General features: G+C 32.6%; 2 protein-coding genes across 11 annotated transcripts in view; one reads left to right on the top strand and one right to left on the bottom strand.

Annotated features, from left to right (window-relative positions):
• Positions 1-1,816: 1,816 nt before the first annotated feature.
• LOC140052334 (SCO-spondin-like) lies at positions 1,817-13,812 on the bottom strand. Of its 2 annotated transcripts, none has more exons than XM_072097855.1 (19): positions 13,569-13,812; positions 12,927-13,091; positions 12,551-12,715; positions 11,369-11,539; positions 10,704-10,874; positions 10,241-10,414; positions 8,804-8,977; positions 8,351-8,521; positions 7,823-7,999; positions 7,024-7,191; positions 6,510-6,728; positions 6,122-6,295; positions 5,421-5,591; positions 4,538-4,708; positions 3,921-4,091; positions 3,533-3,706; positions 3,073-3,191; positions 2,473-2,677; positions 1,817-2,079 (listed from the first exon to the last, which is right to left on the bottom strand). In XM_072097855.1, exons 1-19 carry the CDS (start codon positions 13,615-13,617, stop codon positions 1,979-1,981), a joined length of 3,090 nt encoding a protein of 1,029 aa, XP_071953956.1. In that variant the 5' UTR covers positions 13,618-13,812; the 3' UTR covers positions 1,817-1,978. The 2 variants fall into 2 exon arrangements, with proteins under 2 accessions (XP_071953956.1, XP_071953955.1); XM_072097854.1 differs by having other exon boundaries at positions 6,510-6,725; positions 7,021-7,191; positions 13,569-13,811.
• Positions 13,813-18,308: 4,496 nt separating this feature from the next.
• The window catches only part of LOC140052352 (receptor-type tyrosine-protein phosphatase delta-like), a 101,707-nt gene continuing 95,075 nt past the window's right edge, over positions 18,309-24,940 (top strand). For all 9 annotated transcript variants that reach the window (XM_072097883.1, XM_072097889.1, XM_072097885.1 and 6 more), the window contains exon 1: positions 18,309-18,686. The gene's annotated coding sequence lies outside the window, so the exon portion shown is untranslated. The remainder of the gene's footprint in view (positions 18,687-24,940) is intronic.

The raw sequence follows: 24,940 nt of genomic DNA, 5'->3' as shown, positions 1-24,940 counted from the left end.
TAACTTTGGTCAGTTTCTCTGTTTTATGTTCAGATGAACTTATATTCATAGTTTGGTTATTAATTTCAATTAATGTTGATGATGCCAATGTTTTTAATAATTTTATTGTTGTTGTCTGTTCTTGGTTCAGTACCACAGAAGCTGATCCCTCCGAGTAAGTTCCATTTACTGTGCACGTTAAAATTAGTCCAATCATTACATTTTCAAAGTTTTCAATTATCAAAGAATTATTATCAGTTGTTGCATTAGACAAGGAAATATTTTGCAATTCCCAGCTGTAGAACACTTCGTTTATGTCATTTTTTACAATACATCTAAATTCCGCAATCTGTCCAATCTCAAGACTTGATACCGTCTCAAGTGAAATACTTAAACGTTGCTTAATGACGATGTCAAAAAAACATGACTCTATATGATTACTTCTCCCTAAAGCGTGGTAATGGCATATGGGTTGTTTACATCCAGTTGGCCCTACAGCTGTGAACGTTACTTGATCTGTAGTGACTGAATCACTGTGAAATCTTGTCTTGCCATCATAATCTGGGTTCCAGATTATGGTAAGATCATCATAGGAGTATGTACTACAGTTAAGTTTGATGACATCACCGATGTAGTACGATGTACCATCATGTGTACACACAGGGTCTTCCAATTCTGGCCATACTTTGAGTATTTTACTACTGGACATCAACCCATCATACTCACATCTATATTCTCCACTGTCATCCTCATGTAGTTGATTTAGTTTCAAATTAACTGGATTTTCATCATTCGTAATTTCGTGGTGCTGCGAATTTAAAACAGTCTCACCATTTTTCGTAAATCGAACATTACTTGCTGTAATAGTTGAACCAAAATTATGCAGTTCGCAAATGAATAAGCATTTATCTCCCACGATTAAATGAGTTTTCAAGTAGTCATTGAAAATAAGCCTGATTTCTGGATCGGCATCTGCCAACATGCATCCGTGAATAAGAGCGATGATGATGATTACCAACATGTCAAAGGTCAGCAATATATAAAGCTAAGAGGATAGACTAATTAGTTGTCATGGGAGAAGAAAGTAAGCAGTATAAGCATAAGCATGCGTAAGAACTAAAGTTAGAATGGAATCACTTACGTACAGTGAAAATGAACATAAAAACATTACTAGATACAGTTTCGATTGATCACTGATAAGTTGTTTAAAAATAGTTATAACATGTGATGTACCTGGAAGATGAATGCAGATGTGTTGAGATCATGCATTTTGGAAATCCCCATTTTAATAATCCCCATTTTAATATTTAAAAATATTGTACAAAGGAGCTTTGCTAATGGAACAGTCAATCTTTCAACAAACAAAATATAATCTTTATTCAACAAATACAAAATATTCATTATTTGTTTTAAGTAAACTTTTTATTTAATGAGTTCACTCCTTCCATTTTGAATGCCGAAGGCTTGATTGGAAGCTAGCCCATTCAATATAGACACCGCACAATACAGGTTGATGTTCAAACGTGGATCCGTTGCACAGCACCGCCTTGCACAAAATTCTCAAAATGCAATAGTACCATTAAATATCACTTTTCCATTTAATAGAACTAATATTGAATGGCATGTGATATGTAAATAACCAATAAAATGGCAATTAAGGATACTTTCAGGTGTGTTATACTGTAATATGGTTTCATATAAAAAAAATATTTTTAGTTATTCTCATTTAATTTATGACATGTTTGGATTCAATATTTTACATAAATATAAAACCATATTTATTTCATAAATAAATCACATGATCAGAAAAGTTCTGTTATATAAACTTTATTTCAAAATAGTACTGTAATAATAAAATATACAATAAGTATTCACTAACTATAATGTAAATAAAATTTAAAAAAAATTATTTTAAAGATATACCATCTTGTATGCTGATGAATTCCTAAACAAAGTAGAAATAAAAAACTTGCCGTAGGGTAAAAATTTAATTTAATTTTCAAAAGACAATGTATTCAATTAGATATATACAACTTAAAATAATCAGTAGAAGTCTTGCTGGGGATGTGTGTGCTGATTGACCAGTGAGGTATTTTGCAACTGTAAGAAAAATTGTATTATTAATAGAAACATCAGGTAGGGTATAGTTTGGTAACTCGACCAGTATGCTAAGGCCTACACATTGATGTGATTTGTTTGCGACAAAACAGTTTTTTTAATATATGGTCAAGATAAATACAATATAATAAAGTGAGTTTTGCAAATAAAAGCGTAAATATTAGGTCAAAACCAGAAGAAAAACATTTTTCTTGTCCTGTTATAACTTTGACTTTATATTTTATAAAAATACAAATATTTTTTCGTCTGCACCTAGAAACTATTAAAACTATATAAAGGAATAGAGTTTAGAAAGCATGTCCCAATTTACTTGCATGCGCACAATGAATTAACATGACCTAACTTATTCTTAGATTGTCAACATTGAAATCTTACCATTGAACTGCATGACCTTTGACACTGTTTCACCATAAACGTTTCCTGAGATGACTCTGACTTCAAAGTTACCCTGGAACAGGCCCACCTCGTCGGAGTTCCTCACTGCAATGCTTCGTTTGGCGCCATAGACTGTACCAAATGTGTGCCAGTCATAGAATGTTGTGTTACCCGTCGCAATGCCTGGGGTTTGTAGTCGTTTAGCCTAATATGAAGAAATCACAGATCCACATCACACACATAATTTATGTATCTGCCTATATGTCCTGTTTCAAGAATGAATAGACCACAAACCTAAACAACTACTATACACAGGACAGTAGTACATTTTGTAAGCTTCCCCCCTGATACTCTATTTCTCAAAACATTTCACATAATTTTAAAACGGGCTGAATTTTCATTAAATGCGTTATGATATTGATTCTCTTAATTTAGGTGGTATCATATATGCTATATCAGCTAAACGATGAAACAATAGAGTTAATATATCCCATGTAGTGACACAATTTAACATATAACTTGTACATAAAGCTTTTATTTCTTACCCCTTGTCATTTTATTCTCTCAATATACATCATTAAGAATTCATTATTTACCAACCTGAATACTGTAATACTGAGTTGATAGAATTTGTGCGTTGGTGTCCCAATGAAAAATGACAATATATTGTTCACTACGCACCACTGAGAACGTGATATTTACCGGTGCACTTGGCATTACTGTAAAAAAAACACAAATATATCAAAATGAACATTATTGTTCCATTTGAAAATAAAATATTGACGGTGCATTCAAATAATATTAGCAACCTTTCGGTTTCAGATGCGTCACATGTAGATGTTGAGTCTAACAGTCATTCTACACACATTTCTGAGCATATGCAGAATGACTTTTCGACGTGAAAGCTGCATAATTGAGTGGCATGTCACAGGAAAAAAAAGGTTGCTAAATGGAATCAATTGATCATTCATAAAGTTGTTTAAAAATAGTTAGAACATGTGATTTTTATGAAAGCTGCATAGTTGAGTGGCATGTCACTAAATTGAATTGTACCACAAACCTGGACAACTACTATGCACAGGACAGTAGTACATTTTGTAAGCTTCCCCTTGACACTCCAAGCCTCCAAATTGAGGTTGAGGGTCAGAACAGGATCTACGTGAGCTACGATAGCCTAGGTCACATGTCTGACTACAATCTGACCAATCAGACCAAGCTGTCCAACTGCCATCCACTAAAGATTGGAAAAAACTCAATCAAAAAACGTTAAATTCCCTGAGATATGACGAGGGGGGGGGGGGGGGGGGAGGGGTTTATAATGTGCAGTGCATTGAGAGCTTAATATATGCTCTATACAAGAATGAACTATTATATGTACATTCATATGTACATTCATTTGTGTAAATTAAATTTTTTAAACCAACACAGATCTACCACTAAGTTCCTACCTGGACATTCCATAGTGTTGCACATTGTTGACTCTGTTGATGGGCCTTCACAAGGGTCACCGCCATGTTTAGGGGAAGGGCTATTGCAGACTCTAATCCTATGAGACGGGCCGCCATCACAACTGACTGGACAAAGAGACCACTCGCTCCACTCGGAATACCCACCATGTACTATTCCAATAGGAAATATCGGTAGTGATTTATGTTATCTGTTATTGTGTTAATATGTGCAAAAACCTTTGAATAATTCTAGAGTAGCTGATTATGTCAATAGATGCTTTTTTTAAGAGGGTACTCCTAGATTATTATAATTATTTATCAAAATATAATGTCAATACATTCATTCAGGCTATTTGCCGTAATTTATTCAATGACTGTAGGCTTCTGGCCCAAGCCATGGAGAAATAAATTCTCCATGCCCAAACCTATATGGTCACAGATAATAAATTAATGTTCTCTCATAAGACATAAGACAGTATAATTTAATTTTTACAAATGATTTCAATATAAATTGATTTCTATTGGTAATAACAACAAAATGTACACTAGACGACCTTTAACTGGAAAGTTTAGTAATGATAGAGGGCGCTAAACATTTTAATCCAGTTTAAATTTACCTGAACAGTAGAAAGCAGAGCATAACTTCCTTTCAAACAGCGTTCCATAGCATGGATTTCCGTCAAATTGCGGAACAGGATTCGTACAAGTACGCGTACGAAGGGTCTGGCCACCACCGCATGATTTTGAACAAGGTTCCCATGGTGACCACTTTGAATAACCACCATGAACTACAGAAAAAAGGGATACAAACTATTGTTGAACTTTGTTTATGATTAAGAGGCAAATACTAAAGCTCTGTCCACACTATCAAACTTTATGTGACAAATGAATGTGATGTGCCTATTTATGGACATGATGATGTCATATCACTACTATATTTGGGCACACTTTTTTGTCAAACTAGTTTGATAGTGTAGATAGAACTTTAGATAAACAGAAAACACAAATAGTTATATAATTTGTTATTATTAAATAAAAAACATATATAAAATGTGTGATTATAAAGTACACATTAATTAAAACTATTTATACAAAGTAGGCCTACATGAGTAGTCCTACTAAAAATACTTTAAGAAACACAGAATAAAATTCTTTCATATCTTTCTTTATTCTGGAAAACTCATTCAATACATAAGTACTTGGTCGCCCATAAGGTCCAGATTTGTGACTTAACTACAAAATTAAAGCAGAATATATACATATTAAAAAAAATTACTTTAAATACTAAAATTGCTCTTAAATACTTCTAAATTCATTAATTAGTAATTTTGCCATAAATCAATAGCAATAGTTTGTGTTAAAATACAAATTTGTTTATTACTGTTTTTTATTCATTTTAGGTACAAAAAGGACGAAAGGTGACCTAATGTATTAGAAAATAATATATGGTAGCATTTTACCTGGTTGTTACATGTTATTTAGCAATAACTAGTCATTTACCTGGACATCTGTGTTCATTGCAAGTTTTAGTTTCTTGTGATGTACCATTACACTGTTTTCCACCATACAGAGGTGAAGGGTTATTGCAAAGACGTATACGCTTGGATTCACCGCCCTCACATTGCTTGGAACACATAGACCAGTAAAGCCAACGCCCCCAGTTACCATGAACTGTTTTAAAGAGAGTAAAATTATAATAGTAATATTAAAATAAGACAAAATGAGATAAGCAAGCATAGAGTTTATGTGCTCGCCTATGTCAGATTTAGCATAATTCATATATAGATACGCCATTTACATCATTGGCAGCTAGATTATCTTAATTTTAAACAAATCAAAAAAAGTTAAAATTAAAATATAGTTGTATGGCATCGTATTGGTATATGTATATTGATCGTGACTAAACACCAGCAGGGAAATATATTCCTCAATTATGGCAAAGTGTCTTCAGAAGAAGACCGCTACAACAACAGTAACAATATACAGTACTCAAAAGGACAAAAGATGTGCGAATCATAAATATTTAAGCCGATTTTCCACTAGGCGAATTTGATCGTGTGAATCGAAAGCGTCAGCTTATACACATGTGTAGAGAGAGGGATTTGTGAGACGGAAACATGAATACGCGTGCGTATAAGCCGACACTTTCGAATTCCTAGTGGAAACAAATATTACATAAAATGATTACTACTAATACTCACTAGGACATTGTACAATGTCATTACATAGTTTACTCCCTGTATTTGGTCCCTGACAGTCGTCTCCATCATACTGCGGTACAGGATTGGTACAGTTCCTATTGCGCCATATCTCAGCACCCCCACAAGTTACTGGGCACTCTGGCCATTTGGTCCACTCTGTGTATCCACCATGGACTATATAAACAAAAGTATATTTTATATTTTATTGTTTTCCAACAACCACCAAAGCTGCTCCTAGCAACCACTAACATCCAGTCATTGATGAAGACTTGTGTTGACAAGTCGAAACTTCACACACGTACGTATTTTACTGGTTTAATTTAAATAATTGTATTCAGTTTGATTATATTAAACAATAATTTTAGCTGTAAAAAATACTTGAACTTACTTGGACAGAGGTGTTCATTACAATTCATTTCTTCAGTTTCAACCTGCTCAACACCATCAGGCGTGGAGAGTTCTTGTTCTGTGAAATTACTGGGACATGGAAAACCACCATATGCTGGTGCAGGATCCGAACAAGAGCGGGATCTAGTCTGGGTACCACCTTCACAAGGTTCACTGCAATCTGACCAAACACTCCAAGTCGACCAATCGCCATCCACTAGTTAAAGGATAACACAAGTAGATTAAAGCCCCATTCCATACAATTCTTGACATTTTGTAAAAATAATGCATATGCAGTATATTACTTAAAAAACATTAGACCTGGTCATTCCTTGTCTTAAATGTATGTTTCATGGTAATTATGATTGATGAAAAAAAAAACTGTTGATAAAAATTATCCGATCTATATCCATACTTATATATTGCACCCTCTATAATGTCCTAATTTATGCCATGATATAATTTTATGAATTTATTAATGATTTCTGGCTGAGTAACAGAAATGTAAATACCAGGACATGGCTGATCATTACACATGAATTCATCAGTGGGTTCTCCTGGACACTTGTTGCCGTCGTACTGAGGAACAGGGTTGTCACATGTTCGTGTCCTGGTCAGTTCAAAACCATCACAAGTCACTGGACAATCTGCCCATTCTGACCAGCCAGACCATCCACCATCGACTACGTAATTAAATTATAACTTTTATATGAAAAATATATTTTTTTCATTGTTTTAATTGATTTCCTGTGTGATTCAAATTTATTTCATTATTTGATTTGGTTATGTTTTATGTTTAAATTGTTGTATGTTTATGTCTTGTCATATTGTTGTATGTTTATGTCTTGTCATATTGTTGTATGTTTATGTCTTGTCATATTGTTGTATGTTTAGGTCTTGTCATATTGTTGTATGTTTATGTCTTGTCATATTGTTGTATGTTTAGGTCTTGTCATATTGTTGTATGTTTATGTCTTGTCATATTGTTGTATGTTTAGGTCTTGTCATATTGTTGTATGTTTATGTCTTGTCATATTGTTGTATGTTTATGTCTTGTCATATTGTATTTTTGTGAAGGTCCCTAATGATCAGCTTCGGCTGGATGTACCATTTGTAAAATGTTGTTGAAATAAAACAATTTAAAAACAATTGAATTTTATTTAATTAATTTTTTGCTGTAATGTGGTGGTTAATACACATGTCTACAAATAAGCAAAGTAACATTTAAAAATAATTACTTTATTCATAAAAATAATGATAATATTCTCCAAAAAATTATAAATATTTTTTATAAAGAAAATTGTCCCAACATACTTGGGCAAGGAAACATGTTACATGTTTCAGACTGTTGAGTCTCGTCGTCTTCAGGGCAAGGTATCCCACCCCAGGCAGTTGCCGGGTTTGTACATGTCCTAGTTCGATCTCTAGTACCACCTGCACAGGTCACACTACAACTTGACCACTCGGACCATAGAGTCCAAGCACCATTCACTGTCAATATACGTCAATATATGTATAAAGAAACTTAATATGTGGAATAGTGAAGAAAACAAGAATTATTTTCAGCATTTGTTATTTTGGTTTTAATATTATAATAAAAAACTCTATATTGATTTACTTATTTTTTCTTTTTAAAATGTAATTGTTTCCAAAGAAAGATAATAACTAATACTTAATTTAATTGAACATTTATTTAAAAAAGAAAATAATCAAATAGTTAATACCAAATTTGTGCATAAGCGAGGTAAATATTTTATTTTTTATAGATCAAATTAGAAATAAACAATCATAAGTTTCCTAAATAAACAAAACTAAAGTCTTCAAACAAAATAATTCACAAACCGGGACATCCATTTATGTTGCAATCAATTTCCTCAAAGGGCTCTCCTTCACAAAAGTCACCATCAAATAGGGGTGGTGGATTGGTACACACCCTGTCCCTTGTGATAGTGTCCCCACCACAGGTGACTGCGCACAGTGTCCAGGGACTCCACTCAGCCCATCCTCCATGAACTCAATTATTAATATTCATAAAAAAATAAAAAAAATATAAGACTTTAATTCTATAATTTATGTAATAATATTAATAATTACTATATAATAATTTATATAGAATTTATTTAAAATTGATTTAGAATAATTACGTTGAAGGTGAAAGGCATTCGATCCAATAGGACATAACATTCCATGAAATATGTGACAAAAATGTGATGTGCCCATATATAGACATGATGATGTCATATCACTACCATATTTGAGCATATCACTACAATATTTGTAGAAAAAGAAACATACCTGGACAAATATGAGTGTTACATGGCCTGCTTTTTTCTGCTACACCATGGCACCATTGTCCATCTGGAGGTGTAGGTGGTGGGTTGGTACAGGTGCGTGTTCTTTGTTGTACACCTGTTTCACATTCCTTGCTACATACTCCCCAGTCACTCCACTCGGTATAACCACCATCACCTACACATATCAAATGGTCATAAAATAAACAGTTTTGAACTTTACCAGTTAAATTATAAGTACATGTTAGTATTATGCTCTGTCTGCACTATAACATTTGTTGTGCCAAAAAAAAATATTGTAATAGAAACAAAGTATGATTTACCATAACTAAAGTATAACTTTCTTCAATTAAGTAGAAATCAATATTAATATCGTAAAAATGTGCTAAAGTTGCAATTTGGCAGATAAAATAACAATATGCTAATATTTGTTTATAATGGAGTGGTTCTGTTTGTGTATTTCATTTCATTTTCATTTCATTTCATTCATTTTATTCATAAAAAAAACATAAACATTATAAAACATGTCAAAGATAAAATGCAAAAAATATGAAAAGGATCAACAACAAAAAGCTAAAAGCTTGTACAAGGTTGAAGACCTAAAAAAACTAAACAGCTAATACTAAAAAAGGATATATACAATATTATTTTAGTATTTTTGCACTAAAATAGTCTAACATAATTCTGCAAGTTATCATTAAAAGGAGTGCGATTGAGGTTGGGGTGGGGGGTGTTGCAGAAAGTGTGACTGGCATGACAATATGAAAGAATGGACTCCATACATGTGAGTAGTTAGAGAAGACACAAAGGAGGTATATCTGAGAGAAAAAGAAGAAAACAAAAACAGGAGATACTGGCATGAATATCATAGAATAAGCAGTACCAGCAGCTGCCGACGGAGAAAAATGAAGAAGAGAGATTGGGTCTGTAATCCTCATGACCCTAATGATTACCATAATCATGGGCCTGAGGGAGGCGAGTGTGTCTTATAACCTCTGCAAAGATGAACAAAAAATGCCGCCTAGATGATATTAAAATATAGCTTTATAGCTATGAATAATAATTTATATCAATTTTTTTGTATTGATTCTCAATATTATAATAAAAGCCTTCCTGTAGTAAAATGCAATAACGGCACAAATTGCTTTTGTTATGCGCTGACTAATGTTGTAGAAAACTTGTAATATTTCACAAATTAAAAATGATTAAGTTATTTCACCTTGAAAAAAAAATGCATAATAAATATTAAACAATATTTTAAACTAAGCTTTCAATAAATATTCCATGCATGCTATTTTTATTTTAGCAGCAATTTATTAATCCATGGCTTATATACAATCTAGCGATAAAATAATGCATTAAAATCGGTTGAAAATTGGTAGAATCGAAATCTAATACAAAATTCTGACCTTGAATAGAAATTGACAATTATTAAGATTACCTTCACATCTCTGTACATAGCAATCAGCTACAGAAGAATTGCTTCCTATGCAGTAGTCGCCACCATACATGGGAGGGGGGCTGTCGCATTCACGTTCTCTCATGTACGTCCCGCCTGCTCCGCAACTCTGACTACAGTTTCCCCATTCGCCCCATAATCCCCAGCTGGCGTGCACTGTGAACAATGAAGTTTATATCAATTTGATAATAACAATCACAAGTACTTGAAAATAATTCTAAATCTCTACACTATCAAAGTAGTTTGACAAAAAAAGTGTGATGTGCCCAAATATGGTAGTGGTATGACATCATCATGTCCACATATGGGCACATCACATTTTGTTGTCACATAAAGTTTGATAGTGTAGACAGAGCTTAATAATATTATATATTTTAAGTCAAAGTTTTATTTTTAAATTAAAAAATATTTTAATTAGTAATTTAATGTTACTTAAATATTTTACCTGGGCACAATTCCTCAATACAGCTTTCCGCTGCAATTGCTGTTCCTACACAGAATGCACCGCCGTACGTTGGCACGGGGTTGTCACATGCTCTGTAACGCTTTCTTGCGCCCCATCCACATGCGGCAGTACACGTTGTCCATTCACTCCACGTTGACCAACCTCCGTGCCCTGAGATCAAAACACACTAATAATTACTCATTTGACCTGTTTCCAAATTACGAGACAAAAAATATAGACAAAATTTATCTATATTTATATGTTATAAAAGCTGGTTCTGAAACGTAAAAAAGTCATAAAATTTAAATTATGTAAAAGCCTATACTTACACAAAACAATACATGATATAAAATATCAAAATATTAATATATAAATCATAGTAACTGACTAAAGATGAAATTAAACAGGAATTGGGGCACACTAAAGATAAAAATAAAATTTATTTTAAGTTGCATAATAAGAATGTTTAAATAACACAGTAAAAAACTGACCCCAAATGACAAGAGGCAAGCCATGATTAAATGTTTCGATCTTTATTTGATCATCATCAGGATTTTTGTATTAAGATAATTTTTAATGTGTGCGCAAATATTTTATTTAATATCATATCCACACTTTTGAGCTATATCATCTATAATATTATTCAAATATAGGACATGGCTTACGAGGGCAACTGATGATGTAGCATTCCCTATTTTGTTTATGTGCTCCGCTGCAATCTTTCCCATCATGCATTGGTTGTGGATTGTTACACCAACGTTTTCTAACTTCTAATCCATAATTACATGTTGAGCTGCAAACAGTCCATTGGGTCCATTCAGAAAATCCACCATCAACTAGAGACAAAGAACGAAACTGGCGTCAAATAAATGTTGTTAAGTAATGTTGAAAATGAAAAAATATGTAATTAATCCATGTTTAGTATATTTAGTAAGTAGATCTCATGTGTTATTCATGATTCAAGGTCAAGTTCAATATTGAATATCGAAACGTGGCAGACTGAAGGCACTTGACCTTTGACAAGATCGCCTAAATTTTTAATATATTAACTTTACAATACTTAGTGTTGTATATTCTGGTACAGCCGCTCCATAATCTCTTTGCTTTTCTTCCTTATATCTATATTTTTTATTTATACTAACAAATATCTTTTTATTAATATAATAATAATAATATATCAAAAATTTATTAAATAATATTTATCGCATAATATGCAATCTACGATAATTTAATTAATTGATATAACAAATTTATTAAATACATAACATCATTTGAATAAAAAGAACAAATCGCATATCTACACATAATCATAACATCGTATACTCTATCTCTAACAATTTATTCAATCTTCTATCGACTAAAGCCGAAGTATAGTCGTTATCTCGGGACCGTTCTATGGCCACCACCAGGTAGGCTTACTTCATTAAGGCTTCTATGAATGGATGTACTGGTTGGGAGCAGGAACGCTAGTAGACCAAACCCAGTACCGTTTTGATTACGATCAATCGGGAAAATACCTCACGACGTTAAAACATTCAAAGGAAAGTGTTCCCTCAATAGGGTGTTCTACCGTAAATTAAAAAATTACATTAGTTTATTTAATGATTTAAACAAACAATTATTTTATTTATTTTATTTATTTATTTGGTATAAAAAAATGACAACAATCCCAGCGGGCAAACATGTTATCTACAAATATAAAACAAAGAAGAACACAATAAAAAAGTGAGCAAACAATCTTAATTACATATGAACGGGAGCATATAAAACAAAAAAGATAAAAAGAGATTATAAAAATATACTAAATTGTTATGATTATTTTTCATATTATACAAAAATTAACTGACTTGGACATGGGTGTGTATTGCATTCTCTAACTTCACCATCTTCTCCGAGGCAAGGGTCACCCCCATGGTAAGGTCCATCACAGGTACGGTTCCTGACCTCTGTACCCCCTGCACAAGACACTGGACAGGATGACCACTCTGTCCACAGTAACCATGTACCATTAACTGTGAAATAATCATTATTTGAAAAAATATTTCATTATTTAGATAACAATTTGGTAAAGCATGTGTACAAATAAGAAAAATATAGATTAACAAAATCTAAAAGACTATTATTAAGACATTAAAATGGTCTCAACCAAAAAATTAAATTAAATTTTTTCAGGGCGACAATTATATTTGATGGTACAGTAATTGATTCTTGGATAGTATTTACCTCGACAATACTGAGTATTACAGATCTCTGTTTCATTGTTTGTTCCTAAACAAGGCAATCCATTGTACTGTGGTTCAACACATTGCCTATTCCTTCTTCTCTCCCCTGATCCACAAGTCAGTGTGCACTCACTCCATAGATTCCATTCCAGCCAGTAACCATTTACTGAAATTTAAACATAACATCTGATTTTTAAGTTATATAATACTAATTGGGTTATTTGAACAATAAACAGCAATTTGTATTAATATTTTATGAAATAGCATGTTTTAAACAAAATTAATAATAAATGTTAAATATTTATATCCTACTGCCTTCTGTAGGTACAGTACATTTAATAATTTTTTATACCAAATTTTTATATTTTCTATTGCATTTTTTTGAGTAGAAATATACACCTCCTTTGGGGCACTTTTATTCAGGAGACACCCCCTTTAAGGGGACGCTTTCCCTTGAAATGAATGAAGGATATTACTGTATATGCTTAAGGCTATACTTTCCATAGCAACATATTGTATTATGTTCCAACACAAACTGCCAACCCCTATTCAGAGGACACCACTATTAAAGGACACTTTATTTGGGTACCAAAAGTATAATAGGGTTATATTGCATGTTATTATATACTAAACTTATCCTTACTTGGGCACGGGACACTGACACAGGGTCTGCCTTCAAAATCACTACCCATGCAGTCGGCACCATCACACAGACGGAAACGTGTCTCAGAGCCTCCAGCCCCGCACGATATACTGCAAGTGGACCAGTTGTTCCATTCTGCCCAAGTTCCAACACCTGAAAAGATCAAGATATCTTTAATCCTGTATATGAATGAATTTTAAGCTCTGTCTACACTATCAACTAGTTTGACAAAAAAAGTGGGATGTGCCCAAATATGGTAGTGATATGCCCAAATATGGTAGTGATATGACATCATCATGTCCATATATGGGCACATCACATTTGTTTGTCACGTAAAGTTTGATACTTTTAAGGTAGATTTAGGGCATCAACAGTGGTTGTAGTAGGAGCGATTCATTAACAAAAAATGTAATTAACATAAGTTTGATAGTGTAGACAGAGTTTTATAGTACTATTCTAAGCAATAAATGTTCGATAGGGAAATTATTATATTATTATATAATTAGTTCTGGGTTTAGTTTGAGGAGATAAATTCTTTTTTTTTAAATGGAAGTGTAAGTTTCCTTTTATTCATCCATAAGATGGATGTGAGTGAGTGGCCGAGCGGTTAAGACAGTGGAACCGTAATCACGTAGCCATAACATCGGCAGGGGTTCGAGGCTCACTAACTCCATGGTTCTGGTGGTAGAAAAAGTCTTCTCGGATAAGGACTATAAACCGTAGGTCCAGTGTACACAACTTGCTCGTGTGCACTTTAAAGAACCTAGTACATCTTTTGAGACGAGTAGGGGGTTACCCCGGTGTATTAGTACATCACAGCCACTGATCACCAACTGGGCCCTCTGGGAGATCAGTCTTTGACTGAAGAGGTCACCCAGTATAAAGATAAAACAAAACAAACAAAGAAAATATAGTAACAAGCATAAAAACATCAATATAATAGACAAAAAAACAAAAAGGGAAGGAGAGAAAAGACAACTACATGCCTATCGAGGTCAATTTCAAATTCTTTTAGAAGATATTAAGCAAATCAAGTAAAAAAGTAAGGGATATAATTTGCAGCAGAGAATAAATTTGAAAGATAAGGAGGCGACTTTATTATTTAAAATTTTATATTTATATATAAATTTATATACAAATCACTATAAATCAATCAAAGATTATTGGAAACTGTTTCAAAACCCATTCGAAGTTTTCATTAATTTAAATTATTGCCACTTCTCGTCTATTTTAATTTATGTACAGCACATTGAGAGCTTGCTTATATGCGCTATATAAGAATGAACTATTATTATATATTTAAAGCCAAGTAGAAGAAATGAACAGTGAATCTAGTTCATGTGTTTTGTAACCCAATGCCCTTAGATTACTTATTTCTGTATATTTGATTACTGTATAAAATGTCAATGCAAAAAATCTGTAGGATGATACGCTATGTAGATACAGTAGGTAGTATGATATTAGTTATTTCAGAATTCATTTAACATTTGTATCCATTTAAATTTAATCCATAGCCATAGGATATAATCATGCAAACTAAAACCATTTTAAAATAGATTAAGAGGACATTTGGAAAGTTATTGAACTTCTAAAAAAGGTTATGTAAGTAAGTATTCAGTAACATCATCGCCTCAGGATACTTCTATTTTACCATTGAATAAAAAATAAGACAGTTTTTGTAATTGTAGTTTTTTCAAACTATATACAATTTCAACCTTTTCATTTCCTTTTCGTTGACTAAAAATGGTGATTTTTAAACTAATGACCTCCTCACCTTTTACATACCTAATGTCATATGTAGTAACATTGTACAAAGTATCAAAATGCTAACACATTTTAGTTTGAAAAATGTTGATTTGATCTCATACATGGTGTCTTGAATTCTTTAAATCTAAACCTAATCAAGAGAAAAACATTGTAAAGAATTTACCACCGTCCAAGCTAGAAAAGTGTCAGCTTTGTGCTGTCATTTATAGCATTATTGCACAATGCATGGTGCGAGGAATTGGGGGCTAATAAAACAATCAAATCCCTCATTTCCTTCCCATTATGTTATCTGTACTGTATTAAACCTTATTACTAGCTTAGGGGCCTAGATATAATAATTATTTTAACTATTTATTCGCATATTAAAAATACTAGGCCTAGGCCTACCCCTAGCCCGCTTGGTAATTGGAGTCTACCTTATTAATATTACTCTAGGTCCTACCTACCCCTAGGCCTAATAAGACTAGGGACTATGCCTAGCTAGCTTAATAAGACTCAGAGGCCTATACAAAATATAGATAGGCCTGAGCCTACAAAAATCAGTTAACATAAGCTTCATGATGAGTATTTTATATTGAATCTAATACTAACAATCAGATTAGAAGTGTTCATTAATAAAAAGCAATACAAATGCAAATAACACCACCGATAAAAAGATTCGCGGCCGGCTGCAAACTTTTTCGGTGGCGATTAATATTAGTCGTACGCCCCCAACGATGAACTACAATTCGGAAATCCGATTGGATAAAAGTTTTCTGCCAATCATTGATACATCTCATACTAAATTTTCAATATATAAAGTAAACATTTATTATTCACCACTCCGCTTTTTATTTATATAAACTTGTTCTGGTTTTTATTCCACAATTTATAATTCATCAATTTATAGATCGTACAGTTACTTGTATATTCCTAAATTCTCGTGTAAAATGGTGTCTTGTAGAATTTCTTTCGTTTCAACTGTGGACATAATTGTTCCGTATTTAAACGTCACATGTGTAAACGTAATTTTAAAAATCATTATTATACTAATAATAATAATAATGATAATAATAGATAGATTTATATAGCGCAAATAAACGATGTTTAGAGAAAGAAAAAGAGTGGAGAGGACGAGAAGAGGAGGAAGAGAACAAAAGGACAAAAACATTCAGCTAGCACCCAAACTGGAGTATGGGGATACACCATCACCACTAACTGGTGATCAGTGTGTAAGTACCCCAGTTAGCATCGGTTAAGTCTTTTCAGGGATCCGGTGCCTCCTTCTACTATAGACTACTATTACTTTTACTGTACTATTATAGAGCGCCGTTCCGCAACCGACTCGCGACTCAAAAATGTATGGGTCGCGAAATTGTTTCCGATACTTGTTATCAATTTACACTGATCTAGGCCTATATGTGAAATGTTCTCAGTTTTGTAGAATCTACAACACTGATTACATTTTACATTTACAGTTTTCCCTCTGATGACGTGCGGCGAGTCGGTTCAGTCAGTGTTTTTTGTCTGTGGATTCGATCTCGCAAATGTTATGCTTAGCGCCCTCAATTTTAAAAATTAGGGACAAATGTAGAACAATGTAAAGATGATGCCGATGACGCAATGTTCCCAAAATAGGATCATGGGGTCATGAGGTCGCGGTCAAAAAGGTTGCGAACGACAATCGATGTTTATTTATTTATTTACTTTTATTTCACTAATATTTTACGAGGATGGTCCATCCAGCCGAAGCCGATCCTTAAGGACCCTCACAAAAATACAAACAACGTTTGAACACGTAGGCCTAATAATAAAAATCTAATTAAAATAAATATAATTTATAAAGATATACATTAACGCATAAAATATTTAGAATTAAAATTAAAATGAATTAAATTAAATTGGCCATTTCAGAAGAAAAGATAGGAAAAAGGAAGCAACTAAACAAGAAGATGGTTCTTGAGCAGACATCCGAAGGAAGAGTAAAATGAAGCAAGTCAGATATCTAAAGGAAGCGAATTAAATTACACTCTCGGGGAGATGGACTCAGATTCAGATAACATTTATTCAGATAATAATGAATGAACATAAAAAAAGATATTAAAGTGAACATAGATAAAGCAGTAATTGGTAGTCATTATTATCATGGATCTAGAAGTTACAACTTGTCTCGCAAGGACCCACAACAAAACGCATTACTAAGATGGAAATAAATAATGAGAAGATAAGATATTGTAATATTCAAATTAAAATTTGAATGACGATGTTACGTGACATTTCGCTACAATACTACCTGTAAAAAAGTACCTGTAGGCCTAGGCCTATTATACTATGCCTCATATGTAAATTAATTTACGCGTCCGAAACAATGAAAAAGTTCCCATACTGCAGTAGGCTTAATTTACGTTGACGCATATATTTGCTTTAATTCCAAAACAAGTAAATAATAATTGTATTCAATATCTACTGTTCGGAATCAATAACTAAAGAAAGTGGAAGCTGAAACGAATTACTTTATAGGCCCACATTAGGAGGAGTAACGTATAGTAAATTGCGAAATAAGATGCAGGAAATGAATGTTTCAAGTTGCGTCGAAAGAAACGAAATTAAACATTCTATAAACCATTTTCATTGATAAAGTCTTAAACTCAAAGAGATATTGCAGTTATGAACATTTAGTCTCTTTGAAGCTGCCAATCATCATTTTTATGTGACAGAATCCTTACAACTTCAAACAAAGACCATTCAAAGGGTCTGATCAATCCCAAAGGTGTAATTTAGCGGCATTGTTTGCGCTGAAGGTAGATGGAATTATTAATTTTGAGCACTTAAGTACCAAGGTCATTGATACGATGTTAAGTAATTTCCATTCAGATGGCGGATTGATATCACCACCGCCCCATTTCAGCGCTGTGTGTAAACACAGGTTTATTCGGAATTGTATGTGTGCTGCGGTTATTCATGCATAGCTAATGAGGTAACCAGTTTGCTGTGTGTGGTGTGTGGTGAAGTACAAATTTTGGAGAACGAAGTGCGAGAGTGTACGGCTTCACGAGAGTGTTGGTATTTACTATTTCTATGTGAAAATGTAACTATTTTCTGGACTTACTTTGATGTAGACATTGATATAGTTTATCCAGGAACATTTTACTTGGATACGGGAAATGTACAGACTTGTTTTTCGTATTTTATAAACGATATTGTATTCATATTATCTTCATCAGTCTGTGTGTGCGGCTGATTTATTGTCAAGCGGAGAGTATTTCGCTGCTGCTAGCTGGACCTAATCATTCAGCTCGCCTCTTGTGCGTGGTGGATTTTTGTGTTTTACATCTCTCTTGTAATTGGAACCGATTAAGAGGCGAAAACTTGGTAATTGCTTTGTTTATATATTTATAGAGATTTTAATTTGTGAATTCTGAAGTTGGCCTAGGCCTAGCCTATATGTTAATTTGAATGTAGTAGATGAGGAGTTGAAATGTGTACCACTGTAAAAGATGCTTTGAAGAAAGGAGGAGTGGGATTTTGTTTTAAGTGGAATTTAATTTATGTTGTGAATTCAGTGAAATTAAAATATTTGAAGAGAAATATTTAATATGGGTAACATTTCACCATAATCGTTTTCTTTAGAACTATTTATGTATTTATTCCTAGCAGGATACCATCACTCAATGTATTGGATACAAATATTTTATTGTGTATAAATAAGGATGAGTAAAAGTTTATAAAAAAAGTGCCATGTACAAGGACATTTTAAGGAATTAAAAAAAAAAGTTAAGCACCAATATTGAAATCTGTGAAACCCATAAATTGGCAAACTTCCGATACACACCATCCTAGTTCGATTTTGTGAAAGGTGTTGGTAACGCACAGAATCACAGGACAATGTTACATTAATACACCTATATTATACATTCATTACCTTTTTGTTTTAATTGTTAAGAACTTTTGATTTCAGGTATATAAAACTAAAATTGATTGTCACACTGTATCATGAAACATGAACTAGAGTACAGTAATGTTTGGTTGTAAAGTAAAATAATTCACAAATAGTTTGTTGATAAACCCTGAATATGAACTAACTAAATTGATTTTTAATTTCTTGGTGTTAAATTGCTAGCTATCCAAATTGTTAAGTGAAGTTGTCCCTATTACAATGCAATAACTTAATAAATACCATACTTCCCAATTTGCCAATACCACCTCAACTACACACTTTCACGATATAAATTTAATAATTCTGGAAGTAGATTCTAGGCGATCTGTTTTGGAAAGCTTTAATTCAGTTTGTATTGACCAAAATTAATGACATTTTACTGTACGCACTGAGCAAATACCTGAATGTATAGCGTCTTATTGATAATCATCGAAAAAGAGTCGTATGTCGAAACTTCATCCACTAGCTGTCTCATTCAACCCGTCATACTTCGTGATGTAACCCAGCTAGATTTTGATTGTACAGTAAACTCATTTCGCTATTTGATGTCGGTTTGTATGTCAACTTAGTTATTGCACAATCGTCTTTCAAAAAGGTTAAATCAATTCTATATGATCATACTGTACAAACAGTAATGTACAGTAGTATTTGATTAGGAAAGATAAATGCGAGTCCAGTACTGACAAAATGTTTTTACTGCAGTTACATTTTTCCAGTAACAAAAAGTAGTTACAGTACTGCAGTAATGATTTTGACATGATCTCTAATATACTGTATGTAATGAACATTTTCAAATTAAAAAATTCAATGACATCAACTAGTTTTTAGTCGTAAAGTTTAGCCTAAGTTTACTAATTGTGATAAAACCAGAAACCCAGAATAAGGAGTAACTACAGTCTAGAGTTTCTATCTTGTATCATCAGTAAAATAAGAATGTTTAAAGAATAGATATTATTAGAAATTAAAAAAAAAGAAATATATAGAATTTAGTTTGAATTCAAAGAATATCTAAATGAAGATGATAAGATTCAAACATCATTCGCAATACTGTAATAATAATAATAATAATAATAATAATACAGTAATAGTCATAAAAATGCGACATGTATACAGCGCTATTTCGTAGTATTGATTAACTGTGTCCTCGCCAATATGGTTAAGTAGTATTACAGGTTAGTTTCAACTCCACTGATTGCTAGATTTCATTCATGGATTTTTCAATAAACTATAGAAATTGGAAGTGAGTGGGACCAGCCAATATTGATAATATGATTTCAAAAACGCTACTTATTATCCTAATAAATTCAGTGACAATAAAACCGTAATTTGTGAAATGTTATTTTTATTTGAAATAAAATTATTGTACATTTGCAATTAAATTCAGTAACAAAAGGAGCAGTTTAATGTTTATAGTTTTCATTGATTATTTTTATATTATTTATTCACCCTTGAGCAGCGGAACTAATATAATTAAATTTATATTTGTTGATATAAATTGTAAATTAATAACAAATAAATATTGTTGCACAAAATAAACATTACATACTGTACTGTACCATGCTTGATCATTTATTCAGCCTGCTCTAAATATCTGCTTAAACTAGTTAGTTAATTAGCTTTATCAATTTATTCAAATGCTTTTTCCCTTTATCATTATGTACATTTTTTGACAATAGGAAGGGTTTAATGAGTTTAATGCATCATACTTTGTGTCTTGTAATCTGGCTCATCTCTCTGCTCAAATTAACTAATGAGCTTGTAAATTAAGTTAGCCTTCTGTCTTCATTAGTGAAGTACTACTGTCTACAGTGTCTGTATGTTTGGTGCTGTAGTTTGTATACAACTCTATAGTAGTTTTCATCTACTGTATCAACCTGTGCAGAATTTTGGTTGTACTTTTGTACATTTATTTTATTTAATTTTCATCTACTGTACCAACCTGTGCATACTGTAGTTTTTGTTGTACTGTTGTACATTTAGGTACATGTACTGTTACTATCATCATCATCAGCCATCATCATCAGCCGTTGTCAGTCCACTGCTGGACGAAAGCCTTAGCCTGTTTCTGCCATAGTGAACGATCCCTAGCTGCTCCTTGCTACTGCACTGTACCCCAATACTTGTCTATTTCATCTTGCCATCTCACTCTTTGTCTTCCTCTATTTTTGCTCCCCTCCATGGGTCTCCATGATGTTGTTGGCGAAGTCTATCTGTCACTATCATGGGTGGATTAAAGGGGGATTGGGGAGCAGCTGACCCGGTCCCTCTCTAAGTTTTTGCAAATTGCAGTGCAAAAGATAGGACATCAAATTAAGTTCAGCACTTCATTTCAGTACTTTTAGCCCCCCCCCCCCCCCCCTATTTCAAATTCCTCGATCCGCCACTGACTATCACATTCCTTGAAGAAGCAAAGGCCGTGTGGTAGGATTATGTAGATGATGTTTATTTTGATATTTTTACTGTACTGTATTATACTCTACTTGTTCTATTAGTCTACAGAGTATAATCAGTTATTATGTTACACTTTATTAGATTTTATTTTACATCATTGTATATTGTGAACTTTATCCTAAATTAAGTTATAACTACTTTTATTAGTTTATTGAGTTTCAACAGACAGGTTAATAGTCAGTTTATTGAACTGTAAACAACTTTACTTTTTGTTTGAAATATTAAAATATAAATGATTTATTGCCACTTCACAGTGTTTTATAGGTTTTGGACTACTTGGGGTCAACCACATACCAGTGGTGAATGTTCTTCCTTCACATTACACTTACAGTCACAGTACATTAGTTAGCTTATATTAAGCCCGTGATATTTATCTATCTGTACAGTGATATTGCTCTACATTATGAAGTCCATACAGTACATAGTGTGCAGCGAGAAGTAATTGAAGTCACCTATTAATTAAGCTCTGTCTACACTATCAAACTAGTTTGACAAAAAAAGTTAGATGTGCCCAAAAATGGTAGGGATATTCCCAAATAATATGACAACATCATGTCCATATATGGCCACATCACATTTTTTTGTCACATAAAGTTTGATAGTGAATGTAAACAAGGCCTTACAGTAGATGCCCGGTGATGCAGAACATTATCTTTTTTATAATCCTAGATTACTTATTTACTGAGTATAAATTAGAAAACCCTGAAAAGAATTTCACTTGTGCAAAAGTAGGCTACTTTAGACAGCAGTTGTTTATTGGCTGAAAAGTATGTTAACTTAATATTAAATAGAATATAATTAAAATATGGTCACTATTTTACCATTCAATTAATTTCAAATAAATTCAGAATTCTAATTAAATTGGCTACGGCCAAGGTCACAGTCTAAAAATATTTTATTAAATTTAAAAATTTGTTTACTATTCTGTCAGTATCATTGTTCTGGCTGAAATATTGTTCAATGTCTTCCTTGCTACAGTATATTAAGGACTGTTTTAACAGATGATTTGAATGGTCGTATTTGCGCTAGAGCACCATGACCAGTGATATAGACTCGTTGTCTACCACTCAACCAACTACTAATAAAAAGATTTAATGCTCAGGCTATACAAGTTACAAGAATACTTTAAATGTAGCCGTTTGGAACCACATGGGTGATGCTGTGTTGTGTGTACCTTTGGTGTAGACACAGTGACTCTATCAGATTATATTGTATTCTGTAGTAGCTTAGGACTTTTATTATTCCCTTTTCAGGAGATGTGCAGTATGAATAGTGTCACTGTCAGTAAAGTAGAGCAAAACTAGAATTCCTTGCATAGTTATAGTATCTCTTTGTAAATGAAGGTTAAGTCATAATTAAAGTTTCTTTCATTTGTAAATTTATCCTAATTGACATTATAATGAAGAAAAATTGATTTACTTTATGATTATATTTTTTTTTTACAACTTACAAGTAGAATGATATTTTGATGTAACAATGGTCATTGTTATGCATTGTTACTGTTATGTATTGTTATGTTAATAATATACCACCAGCAATGGTTTAGTTAATATTTCTGATTTTTGTTTGATTGGTAGGTATGAATTTTGTAGTTATTTCAAATGTTTACTTGTTAGAATTTATAGCCATGACATTTTGGTATTTAATGAAAATTCAAAACTACTACAATAGATTACTACTGTATATTGTATGAATTCATTATTGATATTACTGTAGTGTAAGAAAATGTTTTTACTTTCATATAGAAGCAATTTCTTGCAACAAAAGAGACAATTAAAAACAGAATACACTGTATAAACAACAGAAAATGGTGCTTCAATATGATACAAATGTGTAATCGTTTTCGACAGTTCATCGTATATTTATATCTAGCGTAATCACTGATACAAATTGCCCATTCAGTTCCTCAATCTGTCAACTTGTTTACTCTGATTCTTTCATTGACGTTCGCAAATTAATTTTGGCATGAAATTTACTTGTGGTTCCCACAGAATGAGAATATAGAACGAAACTCTCAAATTTCTGACTCAAATCTTTGCATTGTTTAGGACAGTGGGTAAGTGTAGCTGTATTTAGTTTGTTCTGTGCTTGTTGTATGGCTGCTAGCAGGTAACCCTTTCAGGGCAAGTTGACTGTGAAATCAATGACATTTTGTCTTGAGAAAAACCAAGTGTGGAAAGCAGTAGTCTGATTTTTGTTTTGTTGTAGCCTTTTAGGATAAGCGGCGGGAGTTTATAGACGGTGTTGATTCAGAATTTATTTTGTAACTATTGACAAAGCACTTTAAAGGCACTGACTGTGTATTGGTGTTGGGTTGTTTCAAGGATGTTGTTGCGTATTTCGTTCAAGTTATCTTTGATGTTTCATTGTTGACTTTTTGACTCACATTGGTGCTATACTAAGGCACACAAGGGGGTTGACTCCTGAAGGCCATATTGATATTTTTTAAGCTTTGAGACTCCAAAAGGTTATAGGCTTTGTGTTTGGTAGTGTTTACCTATTGTTGTTTTTAGTGTATTTCCAGCATAGGTTTTTGTACAGTACTTGGATCAATTGATATCGGTCTGAAACTGACAAGATCTCAACAAGAATCAAAGAAAAAATTAAATAAATTTGAACCTTTTTTCACTTCAGTGAAACGTAATTTCAGTGAGATGGTTGCAGAAAGCCAATTTTCCTCCATAATTTTATAGATATTTGAACATCAAAATACTGTACATTAGTTAAATCCTAATTAAGGAAAGTTTAAATTTAAAGGCCAGGTGCGGGCAAAAAATTTCTATTGATCATACATTCCAATAATTATCGATCTATAGTTTCCCCTATGTTTCATAATTTTTGGGATTTTATTTGTGTTACAGGAGCTTTTTGAAAATTAGCACTTTCATATCAGTGGGGGGATAGTTCAAATTACACAGTAAAATCTCTATTCTTTTGTACACAAATTTTGAAAATAGAGAGGCATTTTAAAAAGCTATGAAAAATAAACGGTGTGGTAAAAAATTTTATCAGATGACTAAATATGTAATATAACTTGAATTTTACATTTCTGGTAGTTTTATTCAACTTCTAGGGAGTCATCAGAAATTTTATTACATTATGTTAACTACCTAACTACTGAAAAAAAGTCTTCCTGTTTTTTTTGGCAGAATTTTGCCAAATTTTGTATTTGACCATATATGGGGAAATTCATGTTTTTCATCTTGATTTCTGTTACAAATATTTGATTTATGTACAA

This window comes from Antedon mediterranea, chromosome 6 (assembly GCF_964355755.1).
Source record: "Antedon mediterranea chromosome 6, ecAntMedi1.1, whole genome shotgun sequence".
In the NCBI taxonomy this organism is placed as follows: Eukaryota; Metazoa; Echinodermata; class Crinoidea; order Comatulida; family Antedonidae; genus Antedon; species Antedon mediterranea.
The sequence above is the reverse complement of the archived record's forward strand: the minus strand, read 5'-3'. Positions and strand labels throughout refer to the sequence as shown.